The sequence below is a fragment of the Symphodus melops genome, assembly GCF_947650265.1.
Source record: "Symphodus melops genome assembly, chromosome: 19".
Lineage (NCBI taxonomy): Eukaryota > Metazoa > Chordata > Actinopteri > Labriformes > Labridae > Symphodus > Symphodus melops.
The window spans coordinates 2,246,582-2,270,400 of record NC_136709.1 but is presented as its reverse complement, the minus strand read 5'-3'; the positions used below and the strand labels follow the sequence as shown (position 1 = coordinate 2,270,400).

The window sequence follows — 23,819 nt, the reverse complement described above, 5'->3', positions numbered from 1 at the left end:
CACACGCCAAAGTAGTTTGATTTACAGTTATGGATTGATTTTGTAAAAAATCAACTGTTAGTAGCATTGGCTAAGAAGGAAGAGCGCCTTGTGTGAGAATGTGAACATGACAGATAATGAGAGCAGGCGTATGTAAACCACGCTGATGGAGGTTAAAGGGGTCTATATGTGCACATGCACATCCATTACGTTCACCTTTTCTTGTGGTTACTTTTAAACAAACATGCACAGGTAAAGTGCTCATTTCCTCAAACGGTGCTTTGTTGGAATAAAAGCAGCGTTTTACTGAGCCCACAGATTTTGATGAACACCTCGCCTGGGTAAATTTGATCATTGATAAGGTGTGTTTTTGTGTGTGTGTGCGTGTGTGTGTTTGCAGAGCAGATTACGGTTGCCGGGCCCTGGCCCTATCTCTGCTGGCCAGTCGCTCACTGAAACACGGCGCTCACATGACAGCTGAGAAGAGAGAGAGCGGTTATCTCTCCCCCTCCAGATTTGCTCCCCCCCCCCCACACACACACACACACACCCCACACACACACACCCCCCCACACACCCCCTGTATTCCCCTTTCACATCGCCACATTCATTATGTTCATCTTTAGACCTCAGGATTCTCTTCCAATCTGTAGGACTCTGTCTTTCAACCTAAAGCTGTAATGATCAATTGATCATCTCATTCATGGTTTGATGATTTGGGTGATTTTGGGAATAATAGTCAAAACATTTTTTTTGTTCCGGCTCCTTGAATTCAAGGATTGGCTGCTTGTCGTTGTATTTTAATAAAATGTCTTTGCTTTGGTACTGTTGGTTTGACAAAAGAAGCAATTAGTAGATCCAAATTTGGACACTGGGAAATTGTGATGAGCATTTTTACATTAATTAGCGTTAATGGGAAAATAATTAATGGAAATTTTTTTGCATAATGAAATGACGGTTAGTTGCAGCCCTATTTTGAATGCTACATAAAATTGTGCTGACTTGTCATTTTAGAAATCATTTGAAGCCATGTTAAATATCCTTCTGGTCACATGAGTCCTCATTGCATTTGACTAGACCACCAGATTAAGGAGCTTGGTTTCCATTTGGACCAGAGATTAAACTCCTCAGGTATTTTATAATGTAAATAAGGTGTCTATATAACAGCAACAACAAATCCCAGTGGATATCGATTGATCTTCAACTAAGCAGCATGGCAATAAAACAGCTACAGTTTATTATCACTCCGAAAATATAACAATTCAAAACATTTTTATGCTTTTTTTTTTTTTTTAAACATTATTTTTTGCAGGGACACATTTTAAAACTCAAAGTTTTGCATTGCAAAGCTTGAGGTTGTAAAATTCCAACGGCTCATCCTTGGTTAATTTAATTCTAAATTTAAAGTTAGTCTATAGCTCCTTTTTAAAAAAATAAATAAATAAATAAATAGAAGTCTTTTGGCCACTTTCAGAATCGTTTTTTAACTTAGTCTTGTTTTGTTTGCTGGCAGTTTCTGCTTCCACCTCCTCTTATTTGTCTTCTATCCATCGTGCCCACAGAGGGAGTGAAGAACAGAAAGCAGAGGAGTGAATTGTAAGCGTTGCTTCAATAGGAAAAAAAGCTGCTGCTTGGGGTGGGGTGGTGTGGGTAGAAACGAAGCCAATCAAGGAGGAGTGTGTGTGTCGTTACACGCCAGTGACTTCCACTTCAATACTGCACCCACCCTCAGCTGTTCAGCCCCCCCTCCTACACACACGCACACACACACACACACACACACACACACACACGCACACACGCACGCACGCACGCACGCACGCACGCACGCACGCACGCACGCACGCACGCACACAAACACACCCACACATAAAATAGGCCCCATATATCATCCTTTTTTTCCTACTCACCTCTATAGGATGTGAGTATCATTTACACTCTCACACACTCAGTACAGTACAGGTGATGAATATTTTATGCGTGAACATACGAGTGTAAATCTATTCCACTTAAAGGTGTCATATTGTTTTGTGTCAAATGAAGATCACTTCTTCATGACAATAATCGATATGACACAGCAGCACAGGGAGGACGGCAGAATGAGCAGTGACGTGTGCAGACCTGCCCTCTTACACGAGAAACTTTGACTACAGGCTGTGCAGATACACGACATCACATTTAAACAAGTTAGTTTTATAAAAACCGTTACACAAACAACAAACACGACATATCTGAACCCCTGAGAAGGTGTGGTGTCATTAAAGGCCGTGTCCACCTAGCGTTTTCCCCAGGCAGAAAAATGCGTTTGTCCTGTCTCCATGACAACTGTGACAACAGTCTGTTTAGAACGGACAGCTGCCGCTGTATGACCAACACGGCTCAGTTATTTTTTATTTTGTTTTTATTGGAGACCTTTTATTCCCCCACCAGAAACGAAGCATAGAGTATGTGGGTACAAGACACGATCTGTCGCCAGAAACATGACGGGGAATCAGACATAGAAGATTTCCTACTTGAGCATCCGGAACTACCACACGAAAAACGCAGAGCATTTAAAAAAAAAAAAAAAAAAAAAAGGATGCTGGGAGCGAACGCACTCTACTCATTAAATAGAAGTTTAAACAGATGCTGGCGCTTAGATAAAAAATGCTTGGTGGAAACGGGGCCTAAAGAAGGAGAGTTTGGTTTTCTGGCACAACTTCACCAGTCACCAAGGTGAGAGAAGAGATGAAGGCTTGGTCAAAAAGTCCCAGCAGCATTTGTAGTATACGAATCAACGTCATAAAATCAACGTATTTTCTGACCCTGCTGAAGGCCACAAGCCAAAACCCAAATCTAGAGTCTGACGTCTAGAAAACAAATGTTTAATTGCCTGGTTTATCTCTCATGGTGAAAACAAGAATATGGATCAATGATTGGAAATGATTGACGAGGAAAAATCTTACTAATTACATTTGACTTAGTGGATCACAAGTTGGAGACACTCAGTGGAGATCTCTAAAAGGTCCTGACATTTTGACATGGCAGATTTTCAAGCTGTAATTTCAAGCTGTAGCACATGTTTCCACTTACAGTGGTTGGAAACAAAGAAAATTATCCTTCAAGCGCCAAATATTTTAGAACAGAACACAGCCATCATATCGCTCTCTAGTTACCGGACCTTGTGTCCTTTATTGTGTATTATGTACTTTTAATTATCCAAAACAGTTAAAGAGGAAGATGATGGACATGTGCCTTCTATCTCAAGAAGGCACATGAGGTTGGTCCCTTTGTCATCTCTCTTGAAGGTCCTTTGTGTAAATACTGAGAAATTTGGTTTTAGCTATTGAGCACGCAAGAAGGCCGAAAACCTTCCTGTGATAAAAAAAAAAAAAAAATCCAAAACATTGGATTGTGGCTCTGAATTATGTTAATTTATTTGTTTGTTTGATCATTGATCAGAGCTGATTTCCAGTATTAGTATTTCACAACGCTCAGGGGAATACATTTATTTTATGATAAACAGAAACAATAATAATATTGGTAAATGTTTGCTTTGGGTACTGTAGGTCCCAGACTGAAGCGTTGGGGCTGGTGTGCTTGAAGAGGAGGGGGAGGGGCAGATAGAGAGGTGATTATTAGCCCTCCTCTGGGGCTTTTGTCTGAGCCCCATGAGAAAAAGAGGTTAACGCCACTTAGCCTGAAGGAAGGCCTGCCGAGGCCTTGTGTGTGTGTGTGTGTGTGTGCGCGTGTTTGTGAATGTATACCAGTGTGTGTGTGTGTGTGTGTGTGTGTGTGTGCGCGCGCGCGTTTGTGAATGTATACCAGTGTGTGTGCGCACGTGTGTGTGTGTGTTAGCTTGCGGGTGTGTGTGACTGATGGGCTTCCCTGCTCTGATCCAAAATCACTTACGATTTTCTTCAACCCATCATACCCCCCCTCCTCCCCTTTCCAAAGCCCCTACACGCTCACACAAAGGCCTACAGTGTGTGTGCGTGTGCATGAGTGTGTGTGTGTGTGTGTGTGTGTGTGTGTGTGTGTGTATGTGTTCATGCCAGAATAAACAAGATTGTTAAAAGGAAAATGTTTGCATTGCAGTGCAGTTGTATTTGAAAAAGTCTCTTTGTAGCCGGGTGAACGGTACATTTCAGTAACACAACTGAGGACACATTTATTTGAACAAACTCCAAACGCCATTAAACTTACACTGATATTGAATATAGATGCATTTAACAATAACCAAAAGAAATGTACACTAAGAAGAAGGCCGAAAAGGCCCAAAGAAAGAAAATCAGCATTAAAACATCTAAACAGGAAGTCAATGACTCTACCTTTAAGACAAAAATACAAAATAAAAGCACAAAAAGAATTTGTAATGCAAAATTTTATGTTTTTATTTAAATTTCCTATTTTTAGAGATTAATCGTGATTAACAAAGATGATCGTGATTAACCGTGATAATTCATTCATCATCTCACATCCTTAGTTTTTAAACAATAAATGTATCTAAATTACACACATTTTATACCTATAAATTGATTCTACTTATAATGCAGGTTTACAAACATTCATGAATGTTGTTAACACACCTGAGATTTTTTCACCTGCAGGCCTTGTAATATTAATGACAAATATTTATAAAAATCATGACTTTATTTCAATACGAACATCATCCACAATTAGACAAGAACAAACAATGTCACAGCTGAAGCACAAAAAAGAGGTCAAAATGGACGACATCTAAATGTAACGTGAAAATCCGTTTTAGAAAACATTCTTGGTAGTTTTTGATAAAAAATGCTTTTTTAAAAGGTTTATTTTGGGGCCATTTATGCCTTTTATTAAAATATTCACAGGTCAGATTCTAACCAGGGCTGCCCGCTTGGAGGACTCGCCTCCATATATCAGGCGCTCTAACTAACCACGACTTTACAGTTGACCCCGCAGTCGATACGTTTTGAAAAAAGAAAAAGAAATTGCAAATGTCTTCAGCCTTCTACATAAATCAGGAACACACACTGACAGAGCCTGTTGCTCTTTCAGACGAGTCTGCAGTCTTTGCGGAGGCTGACAGACGTCTCATCATCCTGACCCCGGCGTCTTCTCATTAGGCTGCAGAGTGCTCGCAGTATTAGCCCTGCCACATCTCATTGATGCAGACGTACAGTCCTGCATGAAGATTTTGTATGTGCGCGTGTAATCATCATGCGCCACCTTACAACCGTCTTTCAGAAATGAGTTTAGTGTTGTGATTAATCTGGCCTCTTGTGTCATCTGTCCCTCTGAAAACCCAATAATGTCCTGCAGGTAAAGGACACCGCGTCCATCAGAAGAGTCTGATTACAAATCAAACAGAAATGGCAGTATAGAAAGGTCCTGGGGGTCGTGCCAGCTGGGGGGGGGGGGCATGGAGAAATGTTGTCTTACTGCACAAGACAGACAGAGAGGAATGCAGCAGAGAGAGAGAGAAGAAATACAAAGGGATATTAAATGTCAGAAAGGGGAGAAAGCAGAGGAGAAAACCTTGTGGCACCTCGTCAAACTTCCAGAGGCTGAATAGAAAAAGAGCCTGCTGAGTGATCGATAACTTTAATAGAGATAGAAACAAAAGAAGGCACACCATGGCTCTTCAAAATGAGGCTCCTTTTTACTAAACAAACTGTCAAACAGATTATTTTAGCAGATTTCTCAAAATGTGACAACCCTGATTAAAAAAGGTGACTCCTCCGTTTGAAAAACTGTCATTAGAAAAATACTTTTTAAGGAGAAACATTTTTATTAAAACTAATAATAGTAACACTCGGAATAAAATAATGTAGGTTGTTGTTTTTCTCTGGCTCCATAGGTTCATTGATCTTAATAGGCTGTCTTTTACAAACACAGTCAGAAATATGATTTATTCCAATTTGTAAAAGTTCAGTAACGGTCACATATTTATCCTTCTGTTCATCAAGTGTAAATAACTCTTAGAGCTCCCAAAAACGCCCAAACGAAATGTCCTTTCTCGTCTATAAACCCCTCTATTTCAGCCCTGCTCACAACTTACTGTTTCGGTGTCTGTAGCTTTAAATATGTAAATCAACTGTCTGACCACGCCCCCTCTCTGGAAGGGCTCGGGGCTTTCTGGCTCTATGTCCTATTGTTTACGGTGAGAAGGCAGACTCAGAGGGCAGAACAAACACCTAGCTGTGGGAGTGTCACCCACCTGGGGGAGGGGCTACTGCCCTTTGTGATGTCATGAAGGGGAAATCTCCAAACGGCCTGTTTGAGCACACATTTTCTGAAGAGTAGAGCAGGCAGAAGACAAGAGAGGATGGACTTGTTCTATAATAACACTTTGTAGATGGACTAAGGACACATATTACAACTTTGTGTCAATGACTTGCAGTCTTAAGATTTATAATTTGTAATTTCTGCCCAGTTCCCATCTTCTTCCCGTCTCTCCATTATTTTTGTCTTAACACGATGTAATGTTGCAAAAGCTGTTTTTTTATAAAGTGGTTAAAAACACAAAACAAAAACACTTTGCATGGACCACCTCTCCTCCTCGTCTCTGATTTTCTCTGTCTAATTTGACTCTTTTAAACACGTCCCCCGTTCTCCCGTAACCATGGTGACTGTCAGCTGAGAAATGGCAACCGTGGCCCTTCATTAGGTATCAACACAGGCTCCGACAGCCCAGATAATAGCCAATAAGGAGGTGTGTGAGTACGCGTGTGTGTGTGTGTGTGTGTTTGGGATGGGAGGGGTGAGGGGATGTGGCATTATGTTGGGCAGTAAATGAAAAGCCCCCAGGGATGAAGCCAACCTTGCTGTCATGCTTGAGAGATTCCTGCGTGTGTGTGTGTGTATGTATGATTGCATGATTGCATCGTTCACCGCTGCGTATGTGGGAAAATGTGCACATGTGAATACACACACACACACACACACACACACACACACACACACACACACATACACCTCCTGCATGCACTGATACAAACAGAAACATGCACACTCAACTCTTAACCTCGAGAGTCAAATATGACAGAGACAAGAAATTCAAACTTTGTGACTTTGTAATGTCAGACAATATTGTAGTTATTTGTTTGTGTAAATGAAACTCCTTGAACAGCGTTAGAAATGGACCACCACTTCATACATTTGTATACCCACTCATTATAGTGTCATTTCTCATTTAGTTTCACAGTGTCTTATCCCTTTTAATGTGTACATCTTAAGATGAAGTTATTGGTCTACTGCAGATGCTCTTTTTGTCAAATTTTCTTAAAAGTCACCTCATTAAGTATTTTTGCTTTATGTAAAGCCAAGTCATCAAAATGTAGCTCTTACTATATTGTACATTTGGATTTAGTCATTCCTCCATGATCATGCAAACACTGGACTTCTATCGCTTCATGCAAGCTGCATCTTATAAACTGCATTTTTTTTATGTCATATATAATATTAACCCGGCCACGGATTAGCTGATTAAAATGGAGGGATAGATAAAAAATCTTCTTCTGAGCTTATACAGTCATGACTAGTGATACAGGTTAAATCTTCAGTTGTCTGTTGCATAACAGGGAGACTCTTTAGCTTTTATTTAGTATTTGAGACCAGTTTCAACAGAATGGTGCTAATGAGGATTAACCATCTTTAAGATGCATTAATGTAAAGATTCATCCACGATCGTGCAACATTATGGGGGAAAAGATGGAAGCATCAGTGGTCTGCTGTAAAAGTGAGCTGATTAAAGTTTTAATTTAAGATCAAGTTAAATAAGAATATGCAAACTAGCTTTCCTGTTGGCTGCCTGCTTGAGCTCTTTTTAATAGTTATTTTATGCATGTTGAAAATGCCTAATTTTTCCCCCCAGTGACGCTATTAGCACAGAGTAATGGAAGAGTTAATATTCTGAAGTTCTGCCGTCTTTAATGACTTCATGATTTTGAAGCACCTGACATATTCCTGCATGCTGTTCATCCATGTCCAGATTAATGAGCCTTTCTTGGTCATTTGTAAATCTATACTGTGTTTGTTTTTATCACAGCTAAAGGTAAATGATGGCGTCAGTGTTGGTATTTGTGCACAGCTCTCAGCCCGGACACCTCTGACATCCAGAATCAGGCGACACCAATCACAGCCGCTGTTTATCAATCTGTTATCTGTGTATGTGTGTGAAGGAGCTCAGGCTTTCACTCTCTTGACGCCGTCAAAATGGCAGCACCTCTTCCTTTTCTTCCTCTCAGCTAATGCCCCCCCTCCCCTCCCCATCTCCGCCCTCCCGCCTCTGCTCCACACCGCCGTTTGCTGCAGACATCTCAACGCATCATTGGTCAAGCCACCAAACAAATGGAAATCCGCCAGCTCGCTGAAATTACTGATGGTTATCTCTCTCACTCCATTCTCCCCACCCAGCCCCCCAAACCCTCCAGCTGCTCGAATGAAAAGTGTCCTTTTCAGCGCTGCGTGTTCGGCACAGCGGGCTGAGCCGAGGGTTCTGTCTGCCTCTCAGGTTCTGGTCCATATTCTAACCTTGATTAAAAACAGCTTTAGATATACAAGCAGTAATGTTAATGCTGAGGTACTCATTGAAAAAAGACAAAGACTTCTTTCAAATCATGTTTGCATCACTTTTTGTCTGTACGGCTCAACAGTGTGGTAGATTGACCACCAGCTGCCTGCCTGTAAATCGTTGGTATATACTTCACATTTCTGTTTCCAGTCTTTGGGTGTCTCAGGATTTGATTCAAATTTGATTCTTTTGGTAACAATTTAATTCAGAATCTTTTTTTCAATTAAAGAAATTGAATGGATATAAAGTCTTTTTTGATTGACATGCTTCAGGATCTACTCGTCATCCGTGAGAATCGCTGGATTTCTTTTCGCTTCATTTTCCTGAGTTAAAGAGCTAGCTTTTGCACTTAGCAGGGAGTGACTGATCACCCAAACAAAATAGGATTTTGGAAAGTTTGTATCTATTTAAAATCTCAGAAGATAAGATTCTCGATCTTGAAATCAATTATTTTTCCCCCATCTCTATATTATAGACAAAATTATTGATATCGATAAACCGCAGGAAACAAAGCTGATCCATCGAACAAAATGTGTTAAAAGGGTTAAAATAAACCTTAATCCAAGTTCTCTTCTCTTTGGATGCTAATTTGTTGAGGTGAAAAAGTCTAAATCCTGAGAACACAACTGAACTGTTATCACAAGAAAACAAAGTTGAACACCAAATTGTCCATTTTGGGCCTCCGTAGATATTTGAAAATTAATCAGAACTCCACAGCTTTTCAAGGTCAGGGTCCTTTGAGTGAAACTGCTTTTTTTTAAAATCCTATAAAAGTATTGTATCGAATGCAAAATAAAAAAAAGGTAGTTTCAGTATTTAACGTTGATGTAGTAAATCACATAAAACAGAGTTAAAGATCGGTGTAGCATCATAACAACACTTAGTGAATAAAAGTGTAAAAATATTACCGTGTCCAGAAGCAGCTCATTGACTTGGCTCATGAGTAAACAAACACAATTCCTAACTAATTAGATCGATGTCATTGTGTGAAAAAAAACAATTCTCTATAGTGGTTTGATGTCTCCGCTGACATCAGAGGCTAAATGTTTCCCCTGCAGCCGTCATCTGAATCCCTCTTTTCTATTTTTCTTTCTTTCTTTGTTTTTTTACCATCTGAGCACCAGCGGCCATCGTGTCGTTGCTGTGAGATCATAATGCAATCACTGGGGCGCGTAATAACTTCTTTGGTGTTTTTCCACGCTTGTGAGTGTGTGTGTGTGTGTGTGTGTGTGTGTTTATATGCAGAATGTTGGCTACATTACTGCATTGATCGTGATGTCATCGTCCAATCAAAAGCATCTTCATCAAACTGAGGCTATACATTTGTCTTTATGTCCCTTGACCTCCTTGTGTTGCTGCATACATCCATCCTCCATGTTTCTCTCAAATTATCCTCTCCGACCAATTAAATTGTAAGAACAGTTTTTCAATTAAACTGTTATTTGCTTTTAATTTTTCATAGAAAATGGAAAGACGTGTTTGTGCAAACAAATTGTGACCATGTCGATGTTGCTTGTAGGTTTATGTGTCACATGCTTTGTCTGCGTCAACACAAAATAAGGAATTCAGAGTCTAAGAATTTTTTTATAATCATATTGTGCAGATTTGCTCTTTAAAGGGAGTTTTGTGGCTGATTTGACAGATTTTCCCAGCAGCTCAGTTAATAGTTAACATCTGGTGCTGCACTTCAAAGCACGCTCTGCAGATAAGAAGAGCTCTTTGTGCTCAGTTCAACAGTGGGTTTTAAATTACATCATTTAGTTCACACAAAAAAATGCCTCATTATAAACAGTGTCTCTGTGTAGGGAATTGCAAAAATTGGGGATTGCAAAAAATCTGCAGTACCTCAAGTGCCCACTTGAGGTTTGCTGCAGAAGCCCTAAAAGCCCCATAGAGCTCGTCGAGTTTAGAGCTAGCATAGGTTCATGTGTGTTGATTCTGGTGACCGCTGTGGACAGATGATCTGTTTGTTGAAGTTTCCTAAATATGCCTTAGAGGTCATTTCAATGAGGAAAAAGTTCAATTTACAAAAGCAGAAATGATCAACCTTGTCACTGATGGTCCTGTTTGCTTTTGTCGGTCATATAGAGGCACAAGTATTCATTTCAGTCTGTTTCATAACTAGTGTTGGGCATGTGACTGACTAAGTTAATGCTTTATAAATGCGACGAGTTATTTAGGAAATGGCACTTTGCTTCTATCCTCATATTAATGTTCATATTGAGTGTTGCTGTGGCAGAATTGTGACAACTCGCACATTTCAACAATCTAGTCATTTTCAATCAGCAGGTATTTTACACATTAGATTTCTGAAGGCAACAGATACAGGTATAGCAACAAATCTGAGAGCATTAATTACTAAAAAACATAATCTTTGTAGAATCCATGTTTCTCCGCATCATAACCGATCAGTCATGCACCCGCAAACAAAAACCCAGCCAACCTGAGGAGTATCTAGATGCAGCAATGCAAATATAACAGGCTAAATCTTGACCTGAATTTGAACTTGTTACATTTCAAAACTAAAATGAATATATTGAAACAAAAAAAAAAAGAGAACAGGTGACATTATGTTATTTGTCCCTTTGAATCCATAAAAAATGACGGATACAGTATGTGTAGGTTACTCTGGTATATTTAAGAGAAACTTAATGTGTTTGAACAGAAATGACAGTAACAGGAGTCGAGCTAAACTTACAGAATAGTCAGAGAAAGGAGTAACTCTTTAGCTGTCCCATCAACATGTGATATTGTCCAGGATGGACTGAGATCAGCATAAATAAATGTTATTAAAAACAGGATTAATTCCTGCAGGTGTTCGGCTTCCTGCTGTGACTTACTGCAGGTTAAATATAAACCTCCCGCGTGTTCAACATCACAGAGTATTTTTGCAGATTTTTCTGGGTGTTTGTGTAGTCGTCTCAACCTCTCCTCCGCACACACCGCCACCTCCCTCACCTCCCCTTCGCCCTCGCTGTTCTCACAAACGTGTAATTGAAAAGATGATGGAATTAATGAAACAGTGCTAATGCCAGAAGATGAAAACGGATCTGGCAAATTTAAATGAGCTGGCTCTGAAAGGCTTCTTACAGGACAGCTGCTTGGCACCCACTCTGCCGGCTTCTGTGGGGTTTGGTGGCGTGACCTGCAGCTCTGACAGAAAGGACTAATTTTCCTCTTAGGGGAGAGAAGAAAAAAAGCAGAGTTATGGGCTAAAAATGGATGATCTTGCCCCTTTCCCCTCTCTTTTTATTCATCCATGATTGCATTATAAAGAGCTTATGTACACAAAGTGTGCAGAAATTAACATGTAGCCACAGAAAGCTTTAACTATCTCAGCAGGTAGCTTCTTGGCAGTTGTTCTTTTTGTTGTCAAAATTCATTTTCTAAAGAAGTATCTACTTCGTCGGATAACGAAGGCCTCTGCATCTCCACTCTGATTTCTAGATCTGTTATGCTAAGTAACTAATCTCTTTAGAAAGTGTTGATGTTGTTTTTGCTGACTGTATGAGAAGTGATTACAGAGTCGAGTATGACATTTTGGCTGTTGCCCTTTCTTCTCTTTGGAGCCGTAACTTTCCATACAGCACATGCATAAGAGGGTGGATTCACACAGGTAACATGTTGTAGTCAAGACCACACTAACTAAAGCCTGGTTCTCACGGCAGGATAATTATGCCGATTCTCCCCTTCCGATAATCTTAAGGACGCCCCGATCATCATAAGATAATCTTATAAGATCATCCTGCCGTGTGTGGTGTGTTCAGACCGCTCTCGTCTGGTCGGAAGAATGTCGGGACCGCTCCGATCTCAAATCGGGGATATTCAACATGTTGGATTGTTTTGGCCCGATCTCTCATCATGTGTGGTGTTTCCCCCCCCGAGGTGAAAACGAGCACGAGCCTGTTGACTGTGACACGTAGCCAATCAGAAAGCGAGGTGACGTGGTAGCGAAAACACCGGTAGTAAAACAACAACTCACCTCCATATCAACATGTAGCAAGTACAGCTCATGCTCCCGTAGTCTCCGCTCTGTGACCGACGCCTCTTTTTAAAACGTATTTTTCAGATAAAAACAGCACAAACGATCCCTGTTACATCCTCTTCGTCCGTTTGTTGACTCTGGAATCACGTTTGATCTCGAGAGGTTTTGCGAGATTTCCCGTTGCGAGTGAAATCAGTTCGTGTGTGGTGTGTTGATGTTGCCATGTGGCCGCACACCACACACTGTACGACCAAAACTGTAAAACCTCCGATTATTTATCGCTGTGTGTGTGGTCTCTAAAGTTTGGGAAATCGGCCGACAATTTTAAAATCCTGCCGTGTGAACCGGCCTTAAGACTGAGACCAGAGTGCTCCGAGACCAGGACTAGACCATGGCAGTGTGCACCACTGCTTTAGAATAACAGTCTCCGAGTAAAACCATCACCCTGAATGAACTGCTATATTTAATGTTACACAAACTTCATGACATTTAAACACTGCTTAAAAGTAGAGCTGTTATCTACACATGAAGGACGGCCTCCTCTTTGATGGTGTGGGCGAACAGCTCCATTCAACGTGGCAGGGCTGTGCAGCTGTACATGCTGCCCCCCCCCCCCCCCCCCCTTTAAGTCTCTCACTCCCTTCTAATTTACTGTCCCTATACCCCGAGAGAAAAGTCCAGCAATCACATTCATATTCAACAGTGCCTCTCTGCAGCCCTGTATCTCTTCCGACATGTTCACCAGTTCTTTCTGTCAGCAGTGCATGCAGCCTTCATTACTCTCTGCTTACTCAACCTGTGCAACCCTGCCATCAGCTCAGAAGGACATACATGGGGCACGGTGAGGCTGCAAAAAACAGAGCTTAAAAAACAACCCTATTTTAGCTCCTAATTGCTGCCACATAAAATCAAGTGTTTGATTTAAGATGCTGCGTTCTTTTTTTTCTCAAACTAGTTGTTCTGCCTTTCCGTCTGTGCACGGGGCTCACAAGTCCACTACATCATCATAAATCATCATGTCACTCAGTTATTTATGGGCCGGTGACTTATTTACTGCAGATTCAGAGTAAAAGCATTACCCTGGTGTTACTGAGGTCTGTCATCGCATCAATGATTGATACTGAACGACGTGTGTTATTCACCCCGCAGAGGTTTTCAGTCATTAGACGTATGCATGTACTTAGCTGTCACTTAAAGCTGTCTGTGCTGAAACAGCCTCCAACACATCTTGGTTACACGCTGTACTTATACCTCAGGTGACTATTTAGAGCAAAAAAAAACAACAACCTTGCGAGATGAAGAAACATCCGCCAGCTGTAAAGACGTCTTCCAACAAAATGACAAAAAAATAAATAAATCTGACAACGCTCAAAGGAATCAACTAACGGGTGAAATAAAGGTTACTGGGACAGTTTTTAATTGTGCCTTGGGTTTGCTTTCATGCCACACATTAAAGAAACAGACCAATACATGATGGATACTGATCTCCATTTAAGCAGGGAAGAAGGTTAGTTCATCTTTTTAAGATCCTTTTAAAACAAACTCACCCAAACCCTTTTCAGGGCTGGAACTTTCATTTTCTGAGTTGTGTTGGCATAATAAAATACTCCCTCATCCACAGATCAGCAGATTTCAGGGCCTACCTTCGATGTTGTACATTCCCAGTTTATTCCCGTTTATTCCCATGGAACGTTTCCATCTTTGAAAATTCCCAGAATTTTGCAACACTGTCACAGTAATTCCTGAATGTGTGTCTGGAAGAACACTGTTTGAAAAAGTCTATGATGCAATATTTTGTCCAGTCTTTTTGTTCCTTCGTATTTTGTTTCGTCTGAACTCAAATATTCTTCATTTGATAAATCTGAGTGGTTGAAATCTAGACAGTTTCTTATCAAGGATGTGGTGGAGTCTAGACCAGTTGACACCAGTGCTCCATTTACTAAAGAAAAGATTTACATTAGTTGAAGGTTGTAACCCATCAGCTGTGGTCTGATGGTGGTAGGGTCTCTGGGAACCCTCTTTTGTAGCCCATACAACAACAGGACTTCAGTACCAGTCAGACAAAGAACTTGAGAGGTGAAGGTGGACTTGATAAATGATATCTAATGAGATTTAGGGCCCCATTTTCATGCAGATATCTGTTTGCATACAATTATTGTTTAACGCTAAATCATCATTGTATTACTGCTAATGACTTCCTGCTTCTTTACAGCTTTTTAGGTTCTGCCTAGTTTGCTCTTGACACAGACAGATTTTAAAAGTGCAGCAGAAAAGAAGTCAGCTGAAACACCAATGTACCCAAACATACTGCCAGTGAACAATTCTGATACCAATACCTGCTCATGGGTTCTGTGTTCTTGTACAAAACTTGAATAAAGACTAAAACTAGTTGAACAAACAAAGGCTTGAAATCAAATATTTGCATCAGAATGTTTTTTATTGCTGTGTAGTAAAAACGTTAAACAGTCAAATGAATCTGGTGTATGAGCACTTTGTGGTTGAGGCTCTACTCGGGATGCACAGATGCAATCCGATACTTGATCTGTTGACAGACGTCTGCCTGAAGGGAAACAGCAAGGCTTGCACTGATGTCAGAAACCGATCTGTCTGTTGAGTTGCTTCAATTTAACGCAGGCCAGATAGTACACCTGACTGCTATTTTATCTGGCACAAGGAGTCCCTTGTTGGACCATTGTGAGTTTCTTTTTCTTTTTTTTTCTTTTTTTGAAAAGGGTTATCTGATCCAATATCTTTCTTTTGTCTATCTTCATCCTTTAGAAACAGCTCTATATAGATATACACACATTTATTGTATTGATCCGTCCAAATGCAGTCCGCATACCCTTTCAGAGAAGATGGTCATTGAACTGGAAAGTAACTGCGCATAAACGTGTATCGCTGCTTGAAAGTCTGGAGAGTGATAATGCTCAATGTAATCCATCGAATACTCTGAGTCAGTATCAGAGAGAGAGAGAGAGAGAGAGAGAGAGGAATGACATGCAGTAAAGGAGCCACAGGTCGGATTTGTACCGGGGCCGCCGACTCAGAGGCCTATAGCATCTGTACATGAGGCGTGCGCACTAATCACTTTGGCTACCGTCACCTCGATAAAACATTATTTCAAACATATATTGATTAGCCTTGTTGTTTTTAATCAATGCATCTCCGGGGTCCGCACACTTAAAGAGGATGGAAACCCGATACAGAGCACACGGACCACACAATGGTCCTGCATTGCAAGTTTGGTCAATTTTTTTCCCCCCTTTAGGAATGGCACATCGTGCATCGGAGTTAAACCCACACCAAGAGTTTAAACTGGAGTTATGACAACTTTATGACCTTATGATGAAAACAAGCTAAAGCTTACCCTGCAGCGTCAACTGCTGCAAAGAACAGCCACGTCATGTCACACCAATGAGGCCATGCAATTCAGATTGTGTTTTTTTTCCAGAGCTCGAGCCAAAGAAAAACTCTGCAAAAGAAAAGAAAACACACAAAAAGTTTTTAACCATCTCAGTCGTAGGTCGTAAAGAGGCAACATTGAGCTGGAATACATGTGCATTATAAAAGTCTTTCTTCATGAGTAGCATTTGAAGCTAGAAAGTTAAAGTAAAAGAAAAAGTGGGCACATTTTCAGCACTTAGCCACATGGTGCATACGGCATCCCGCTCCCCCTTTAATATGTGGGAGATTTACAGCAGCCATAACTTCTCCTTATGCCACCTCTACTCGTGACATTTTTATGGATGACCCCTCGCAGGACTCATCCGAGCTCATCCATCACGCGCAGGCTCCAAATGGAACAGCTTACGGATGCCATTAAAACCATTATGGGCTGATAACAATCTCCTCACTCCATCCTCGTTTCGGTCATAAAGAACGTCTTTTCATTCTCGATTCATTACCATTTCATATTCCAACCAAATAGCTATGACTCCCTCTCTGGGACATTGTAATCCTGGGCTGAATTTTCTTTCTCTTTATCCAATAAATTCAAGCATTATTCTCTTATATCAAATGTTTAGGTCTGTGTGTCTATAAACCATAAACATGAAACCTGAAAACTTGCAGTGCTGATTTTGTTTTTAGGGAAAGTTGCCTTTCTTCTTCTGCTGATTTTTAAGACGTATACCAGCCGTGATAGCCAGGGCAGTCCACCTGCAGCCCTACACACTGTAGGAGAGAGGAGCAGGTACCTTAGGGGGGCATTTCAATATGCAGTATTTTTCTGTTGCTAGGCCAAAAGATAACAGGAACTGATTTTATCTTTGGTGCCATACCATGTGGTGTCGATCTCCAATGAGTGTAAATTAAGTTTAGTAAAAATTAATTTCTCTTTTTCGGAGTAAAAAGCCCCCCCCCCGTACTGTCTTTGGAGGTAACAGAGGCATTAAAGCGAGAGGCCGCAGCAATGTCTGTGGAGTTCCCACTGTGCCGTGCTTATGCAATGCCGAAATGCAACATGAATTTACAGGCCAATATTACGCCGTCGTAGAATATGAAAGTAAAGTTCATTGTTTCGTCTCATTTTGCTGCGATTCCCGATTAGTACCTCCTTCTCTTCTACACATTTTCTCTTTGTCCTTCTTTTACCCATTCTGTCCTTTTTTTTTTTTTCTTCTTCGTCACGCTGCTCGGCCCACGTGCACTGCAGACACTTAGAGAGTGTTTTGTTGATTTGCTTGTATGTGGGACTAATCCTGTGTGATGATGACAGGCGGAGATCACACCATTAGGTTAAAAGCAGCGGAGAACTGAGGGGGCCGAGCGTCTCCAGTTCTTAGTGACTGTCCCCGTGTTAGAAACCACTTACTTTTTTATCACGCTATATGACGTACTGCAGCTGCAGACTAAGTGCCTCCAAAGATGTTTACATAATAATTGGGACATATTACTTTGTCATGAGTTTCACCTTTGATGCCCTGAGATTTGTTGCATTGCCAGTGGATGGCACAGATCTTTCTTTGTGTAAATTGTAGCTTGCATACTGGTATTATGGGCATATTACATTGCAGTGATAGTTCCTATACATACACTCGTAGTATATCAGCTTATTCACTGGCTGTGCTTGTCGATACATTATGCATTAAAAACTTGGTGAATAAAGGAGTGCTCTGTTTAAATCCTTCCTGTAGATTAATAATGGATCTTTCTCATCGTTGGGGGTGTTCGGGGTTAAACAGTCGGAGACTTCAGGTCATTGTACGGACATTGAGTTAGCTTACAGTGATTTTAGATGGACTGTGAAAGCTCTCCTTGTTTTATGTAAAAACTTATCATTGAAATAACTGAGATCTAAATTTGTAATATTTCCAGTTAATCAACGACTAAAAAGAGTATTACATTTTGATTGGTAAATCTGGTGTATAGTACACATACACATTCATACAATCAGACCTCTTTTTGCAACCATTGGAGCCACCCAAAGCACGACATGACAACAGGTGCACTGCAGGTTTAAACCAACTGTCCAATAATTTGACTACTCACTTTACTGTTTACTTCAAAAAAGCCAGATTTGAAATCTGATTCAGACTCTTTGGTCAGTTCAAGACGTGGACGAAGCCTTCATGACGTCACCTGGTGGTCTGTGAACACAAGTTTAAAAACCTTGGGAAATTTGGCTTTCACCATTCAAAGAAGTTGAAATAATATTATTTACTGACTGGACACCTTTTGTATCATCTCGTTGATCAAAATGACCAAGAACCTTACATATAGCCCGCTCCATCACACTGATGAAATGAACATTAAAGAAAGCTTTCACATCACAGACCTTAGACTCATTGGGGAAATGTTTACCATGGTAACAAATCAAGGGTCACAATGTCGTTTTCTAATCTGGCTTCAAACAAAGGGACATATTTTTGCTAAGAGTGACATTTCCCCGTTCTGGTCTTTAGAAATGATGATGTATGGCACTGTCACACTATTGGGATTACAGGATGTAGCCTGTGTCCTGTATTCTGTATCCTTGGATTCGGAGTCCCCCCCTGCTGGCCATTAGAATGAATTCAGTGTTAAAGCACTTCTACATTTGCTTCGGCTTTATTCAGAAATAGGACAGTAGATGAAGTGAGAAACAAGGAGGAGAGAGTGGGGAATGACATGCTGTTGATGGACGAGGGTTGGATTCAAACATGTGTCTGCCCACTTGGAGGGCAGTAGACTTGAACATGGGGCGTATTAGTGCTCGGCTGTCTGGCACCCACCCCCCGGTTTGAGTCTACACATAGGTCTGCACTGTATTTAGTCGATACATGTTTTGCTTGCCCATGTATGACATAGTATTGAGCTTTTGGCCGTCAACATTCTGACGGACACATGAATCTAAATTGTCATTTTGGCCTGCGTCGTTGTTTGGATTTTGCGTTAGTAATGACGAGGGGAGATGCAGCAGACGAAAGCACGTGAGCTGGAGGATAATTGGTTCTCTTCGATATGATCGTTGTTTCGTTTCAGCTTTCAAAGCCTCGGTAAACCAAACACTGAAGCGTTCCCTCCCTCGGTCATGATGGAGTGGTCCGTGTTGTGTGGGATGAGTCTTCTTTGAGGAAGTGATGCCCGAGGTGTCTGTGTTAAGGAGATGAAAGCCGTGGCCATTTTGTTTCATTTTTCCCTCTTTTCTTTTTTTTTTTTTTTTCCAAGCGTGGGGTGGTGGGTGGGGGTGGGGCTTTGTTGCAGAGCACATGAAAGCTGCACTCATGCGGATCCTCGTAGCGTCTCGTTGGCTGATAGATTGTGCTGTGCTGCTGTGTTGTGGCTGAGCTCACAGTCTGGTATTTTTTGCTTAAGCGACAGAGAGTTAATTGAGGATGATCTCACAGATAACGACTTCTGACTGAACCATTTTTCTGTGTTAGCCCTCTCTCTCTCTTTCTATCAGCACATCCCTGTATTCCCCTTTTCTCTTCTACAAAAGTGAAAAATAGTCGGGGCTCGCTCTCCTCTCTTCTCTCTGTGGCTTTCCTCCCATCTTTGTCTCTCCGTCTCATCACAAGCGTAACCACTGTGTCACAAGCCGGCTATTTGACAGGAAATGGCAATTTCAACTGGCAAGATTAGGCCTTTGATGTCGTTAGATGATAGCTATCGGCGGTCTCTCTTTATTTCTGCCATTGCAGGCATTTCTCTCTGTGATGTGTTGAATATTTCTGAAGGTTCAAATTTTCTTGACAGTCTCCAGATCGATTTATTTTCCAATCAGAAAAAGACTTAAACTACACAGTGGTAATTACTTGGTTAATGATTTATACATTCATGTCCATGTTGCATGTTTAAATCTCTGAGGGGAAAAATAGATGTTTTACATATCAAGGTAATGATTTAATTCCTTTTTCCCTTGAAGTTCCCTTCTGAGAAGCCAACGCCAGGTGAAGGCTCTCTACAACTCAGCATGAGGGCCGAGAGTCGCTCGTCTCTCGGCCCCTGGCTCATTTAACAACATGTTGGATGTGTCTTTGGGAAAGACGCTGAGGCGCACTCAAACAAGGCCATCTAAACATGCTTCACCCCAAAAAGTTTGTTTTGCTGGTGTGAGTTCTGCGATCTGTGCTCAAGCATGGTACACTTCCTTTGCCCTGGAACGCTTGGAAAAGCTGTGTTTCTGCATGCTATGGTTCACGGGTACAACGTGACAGACTAGTCAGAGTGTCTGAATAAAATGACTCAAAATGAAACACAAAATCAGTAGAAGTAGCTCTTAGCGTTTTTTTCCCCCCAATCCTTTTCTTTATTTATTTTTGCTCACTTTGCATATCAACCTGTCAATGTGTGAGTGGGCAGGTGTGACGTGCGGGGTAAAAGCGCTTTCAGTAGTCAGCAGACTATAAACGGCTATATCGGCTCAAGTGCATAAAAAAGACTTGTGGACTTGAATTTCAGTTGTTTTGTCTTGACTTGACTGTTGATCTTTGGACTTGATCTCTGACAGAATTTGAGCCTTGGTTGAATCTTGTGCCCCGTTTAATTCTGTCATGCTGATGATTTTGACTATTCAACACCTCTCTTCTTCTTCTTCTTCTTCTCACCACAGCAAGGGAAGAGAACGTGGCCACTTTCCGGGGCTCGGAGTACTTCTGCTACGATCTCTCCCAGAACCCCATCCAGAGCAGCAGCGATGAAATCACGCTCTCCTTCAAAACGTGGCAACGTAATGGCCTTATCCTTCACACGGGCAAATCGGCTGACTACGTCAACCTGGCGCTGAAAGACGGAGCTGTGTCCCTCGTCATCAACCTGGGCTCAGGGGCGTTTGAGGCCATTGTGGAGCCGGTCAACGGGAAGTTCAACGACAACTCGTGGCACGATGTCAAAGTGACGCGCAACCTGCGGCAGGTATGCATAGAGGTGGGGGGGTGGGGGTGGGGGGGGGGGGTGATACGAAGGAATATAATCTCCTATACCTGCCCTGTGCCTTACATTATCAGTTTGCTTACCTCTAGGATAGATTTGTGTCAGAGCTCACAAAAATGCAGAATCGCTCAAAGACCAAAAGTAGGAACATCATCTTATAAAACTCGACAGGGCACTTTGTACTTTGAAGGCAGTTTCATTGACTTCCATTTATAAATGTGTCATTTCAGTGCTGGATTCATTTCAGCTGGTGTGACTGGTCTTGTGTTTACATGCGTTTACTGACCTGCCCTATTGGAATCTTTAGTACAGAGGATTAAACTGCAGACCAAATGTCAATTTAACTCCTCAGATTTTACTCAGAAATCAGATTTTGTTCACAGAACACAAACATATTCAAAGTAGAGAAAGAATTACTCAATGAATTATACTTTAAGGGAAAAAGCCCCAAAAATACGGACTATAGCCAAAACCGCTAAGTAATCGGCCCCCTGAAAATTCATGTTTTATATTCAGAATGTTTTATGTTTGATGCAGAAAATAGACGAGAAGTGTCAATAAAAACATGTGGTCTTCTTACTACATTATTTCCTTACATGTGACCCTCGTCGAGTTAGGCTGCTGACCAGATGTTTTAAAAGGGGAATCTTTCGTAGATATTTGAAGCACCAATGTGCTTAAAGCCTGAAGACAGAAACAGTTATATCTTGTAATAGTTTCTAAATATTCAAACGTTAAAAATCTTCCTTTCAAGGCCAAATTTTTAAACATTTCAAACTGGAGAGACATTTTTTTTTTCTGATATCGTCACTCTGTCATCTTAGCTCCATCTCCATTGGTCTCCATATTGATGCTCATTCATGTATTTATTTATTTCACTCCTTCTCATGCCATCTATAATTAAAACGTTTTTTTTTGTTTTCATTTGATTCATTGTAATATTTGATCAAAAGTTTTGTATTTGTGTGTCTTACCCATCCCACCTCCCTCCCAAAGAAAACAGGCGTTGGATACCTGTCTGTAAACACACTCCACTGTATGGTAGATATCATTCTTACTGTCATGTTTTGGTTTGTGCTGATTTTTCTGCTTTCCACTCAAACATCTTTGCTTCTCTGGAGTTTTACTTTTTCCTCATCTATCCATCTTTTAACCAATGGTCGCTGGTTCAAGTCCTGATACGGACCAAAAGTCTGGTAGCTGGAGAGGTCGCTGACTACTTCTCAAACACGGCCGAGGCGCCCTTCAGCAAGGCACTGAACTCCCACCAGCTCAGTGGGCGCTTCCAGTGGGGGCAGCTGCTGCGCTCTGACATCTCTCCTTGAATGCTTGTTCACAGGTCCTGCTTGTGCATGTTAGTGATTCAGGCCTGTGTGTGAGAAGCATGTCTCTACTATAACAGTGTGAACTACAATCTCCCCCTTGTGGATTAATAAAGTATATAAAAAATAAAAGAATAGAAATATGTTCTGATATCAAACCTACGATATACGATCCTCCATTTTCATAAGACGAGAGTTTTGTAAACTGTAAATCCTAATATTGAATATGCAGCTTAATCCAAATATAAGTAAGTAAGAAAAAAGTATTTTTTTTTTATTAATGTATCAAAATTCGTTTTTGAATTTTCATATCTTTGAGTTGTGTTCTGTAATTTGAGCTGCTTAGATTCAAGACACATTTGAGGCTTTGTCTGACAAAAGAGTTTATCAACCCAATCAATCAGAATATTATGTACACTGCGAGAAGCCAAAGAACATCCATGCACATGATGCACATGACCCAACATGGACAAGGCCGTCCTCACGTCAGACATTTTATACATTTTGTGAAACCTCTGAACAATTTCAATATGAGGCAAAGACTCCATTATAATCAACACTCTCTCCCTGATTCAGCACTCGGCTGTATAGTTCATTAACAGAGTTAACACACTTGTTAAAATACAACAATAATCAGATAAACCACCCACTAGGAACTGACATCAACCTTTCTCTCAAATGACTTTGATCTATTTCTTCCTTTAGATGAGTTACGGTTAAACGTTGGTGTTCATATAGTGAGGTGAAATGGTTAAAAGGAGCGAAATGTTTTCAAAATGTCTCCCGTCGATCCTTCCAGGCTGCACCTGTTTTTACAGTCTATGGTTCAACCAGGTATATAAGCTTTCATGTGCTGGAATATTTGGGGTTAAATGCTCCATAACAAAGTAGGTCCACTAAAACAGTTGTTCGCGACCTTCTTCATCGAATAAAAGAAATGACATATTTTTACTTTGATTATTTAAAAAAAAATCAAATAAGCACATACAGCAGCAGTACAGGTGCTTTCCGGAGCAGCTCCCGCTTCCTTCCGTAATGGGAGCTTTGACGAAGCATTCGGTGTTTCCATGGCAACGATAAACATTCTTTCCGTCATGCTGGAAAACTGCTGCCGTGACAAGTCCCGTCCCATTACAAGAAACCAATTATAGATTTCACTGGTTTTGATGACAGTTGGGCACTTTAATGTTGTTGAGGTAATGTAATTACTCAACAACAACAAAAGACCATTTTAATCAATATCGATATTTTCATGTAAACATTGTCACATTTCTACATATTGTACATTTTCATGATTTAATTATTGTTTGGCACCAAAAGTTAATTTTTAACTAGAAATCCTGTTTTTATTGACGGAAACAGCCACTACGTTTCTCTCATTAGCTGTTTGAAGCAATTTATTTATTCAAACCACCAAAAGTATAAATATGAGGCTCAACTGTATAAAGGAAGGTGACGTACAATCTCCACCTCTCATTGTGAGACTCTGCTAATTAAAAATTCTATTATTTAAATTTGAGTTCCCAATCATTTTTGGCTAAATGACGCTGTGTTGGTCTGCTGCTCTGTGTCCTCAGTGTTTTAAACTGTGTGGTGTGGCGAAGACTTCTCCATGATTTTCATTGGTTCTTGGTCGTGG

At 40.8% G+C, this 23,819-nt stretch overlaps 1 protein-coding gene across 1 annotated transcript in view; it reads left to right on the top strand.

Annotated features, from left to right (window-relative positions):
* Nucleotides 1-23,819, top strand: part of nrxn3a (neurexin 3a) — a 136,110-nt gene that overhangs the window by 42,724 nt on the left and 69,567 nt on the right. Inside the window, exons 5-6 of the mRNA XM_079369968.1 lie at nucleotides 20,539-20,840; nucleotides 21,855-21,899. Coding sequence (XP_079226094.1) covers nucleotides 20,539-20,840; nucleotides 21,855-21,899 — 347 coding nt within the window. The remainder of the gene's footprint in view (nucleotides 1-20,538; nucleotides 20,841-21,854; nucleotides 21,900-23,819) is intronic.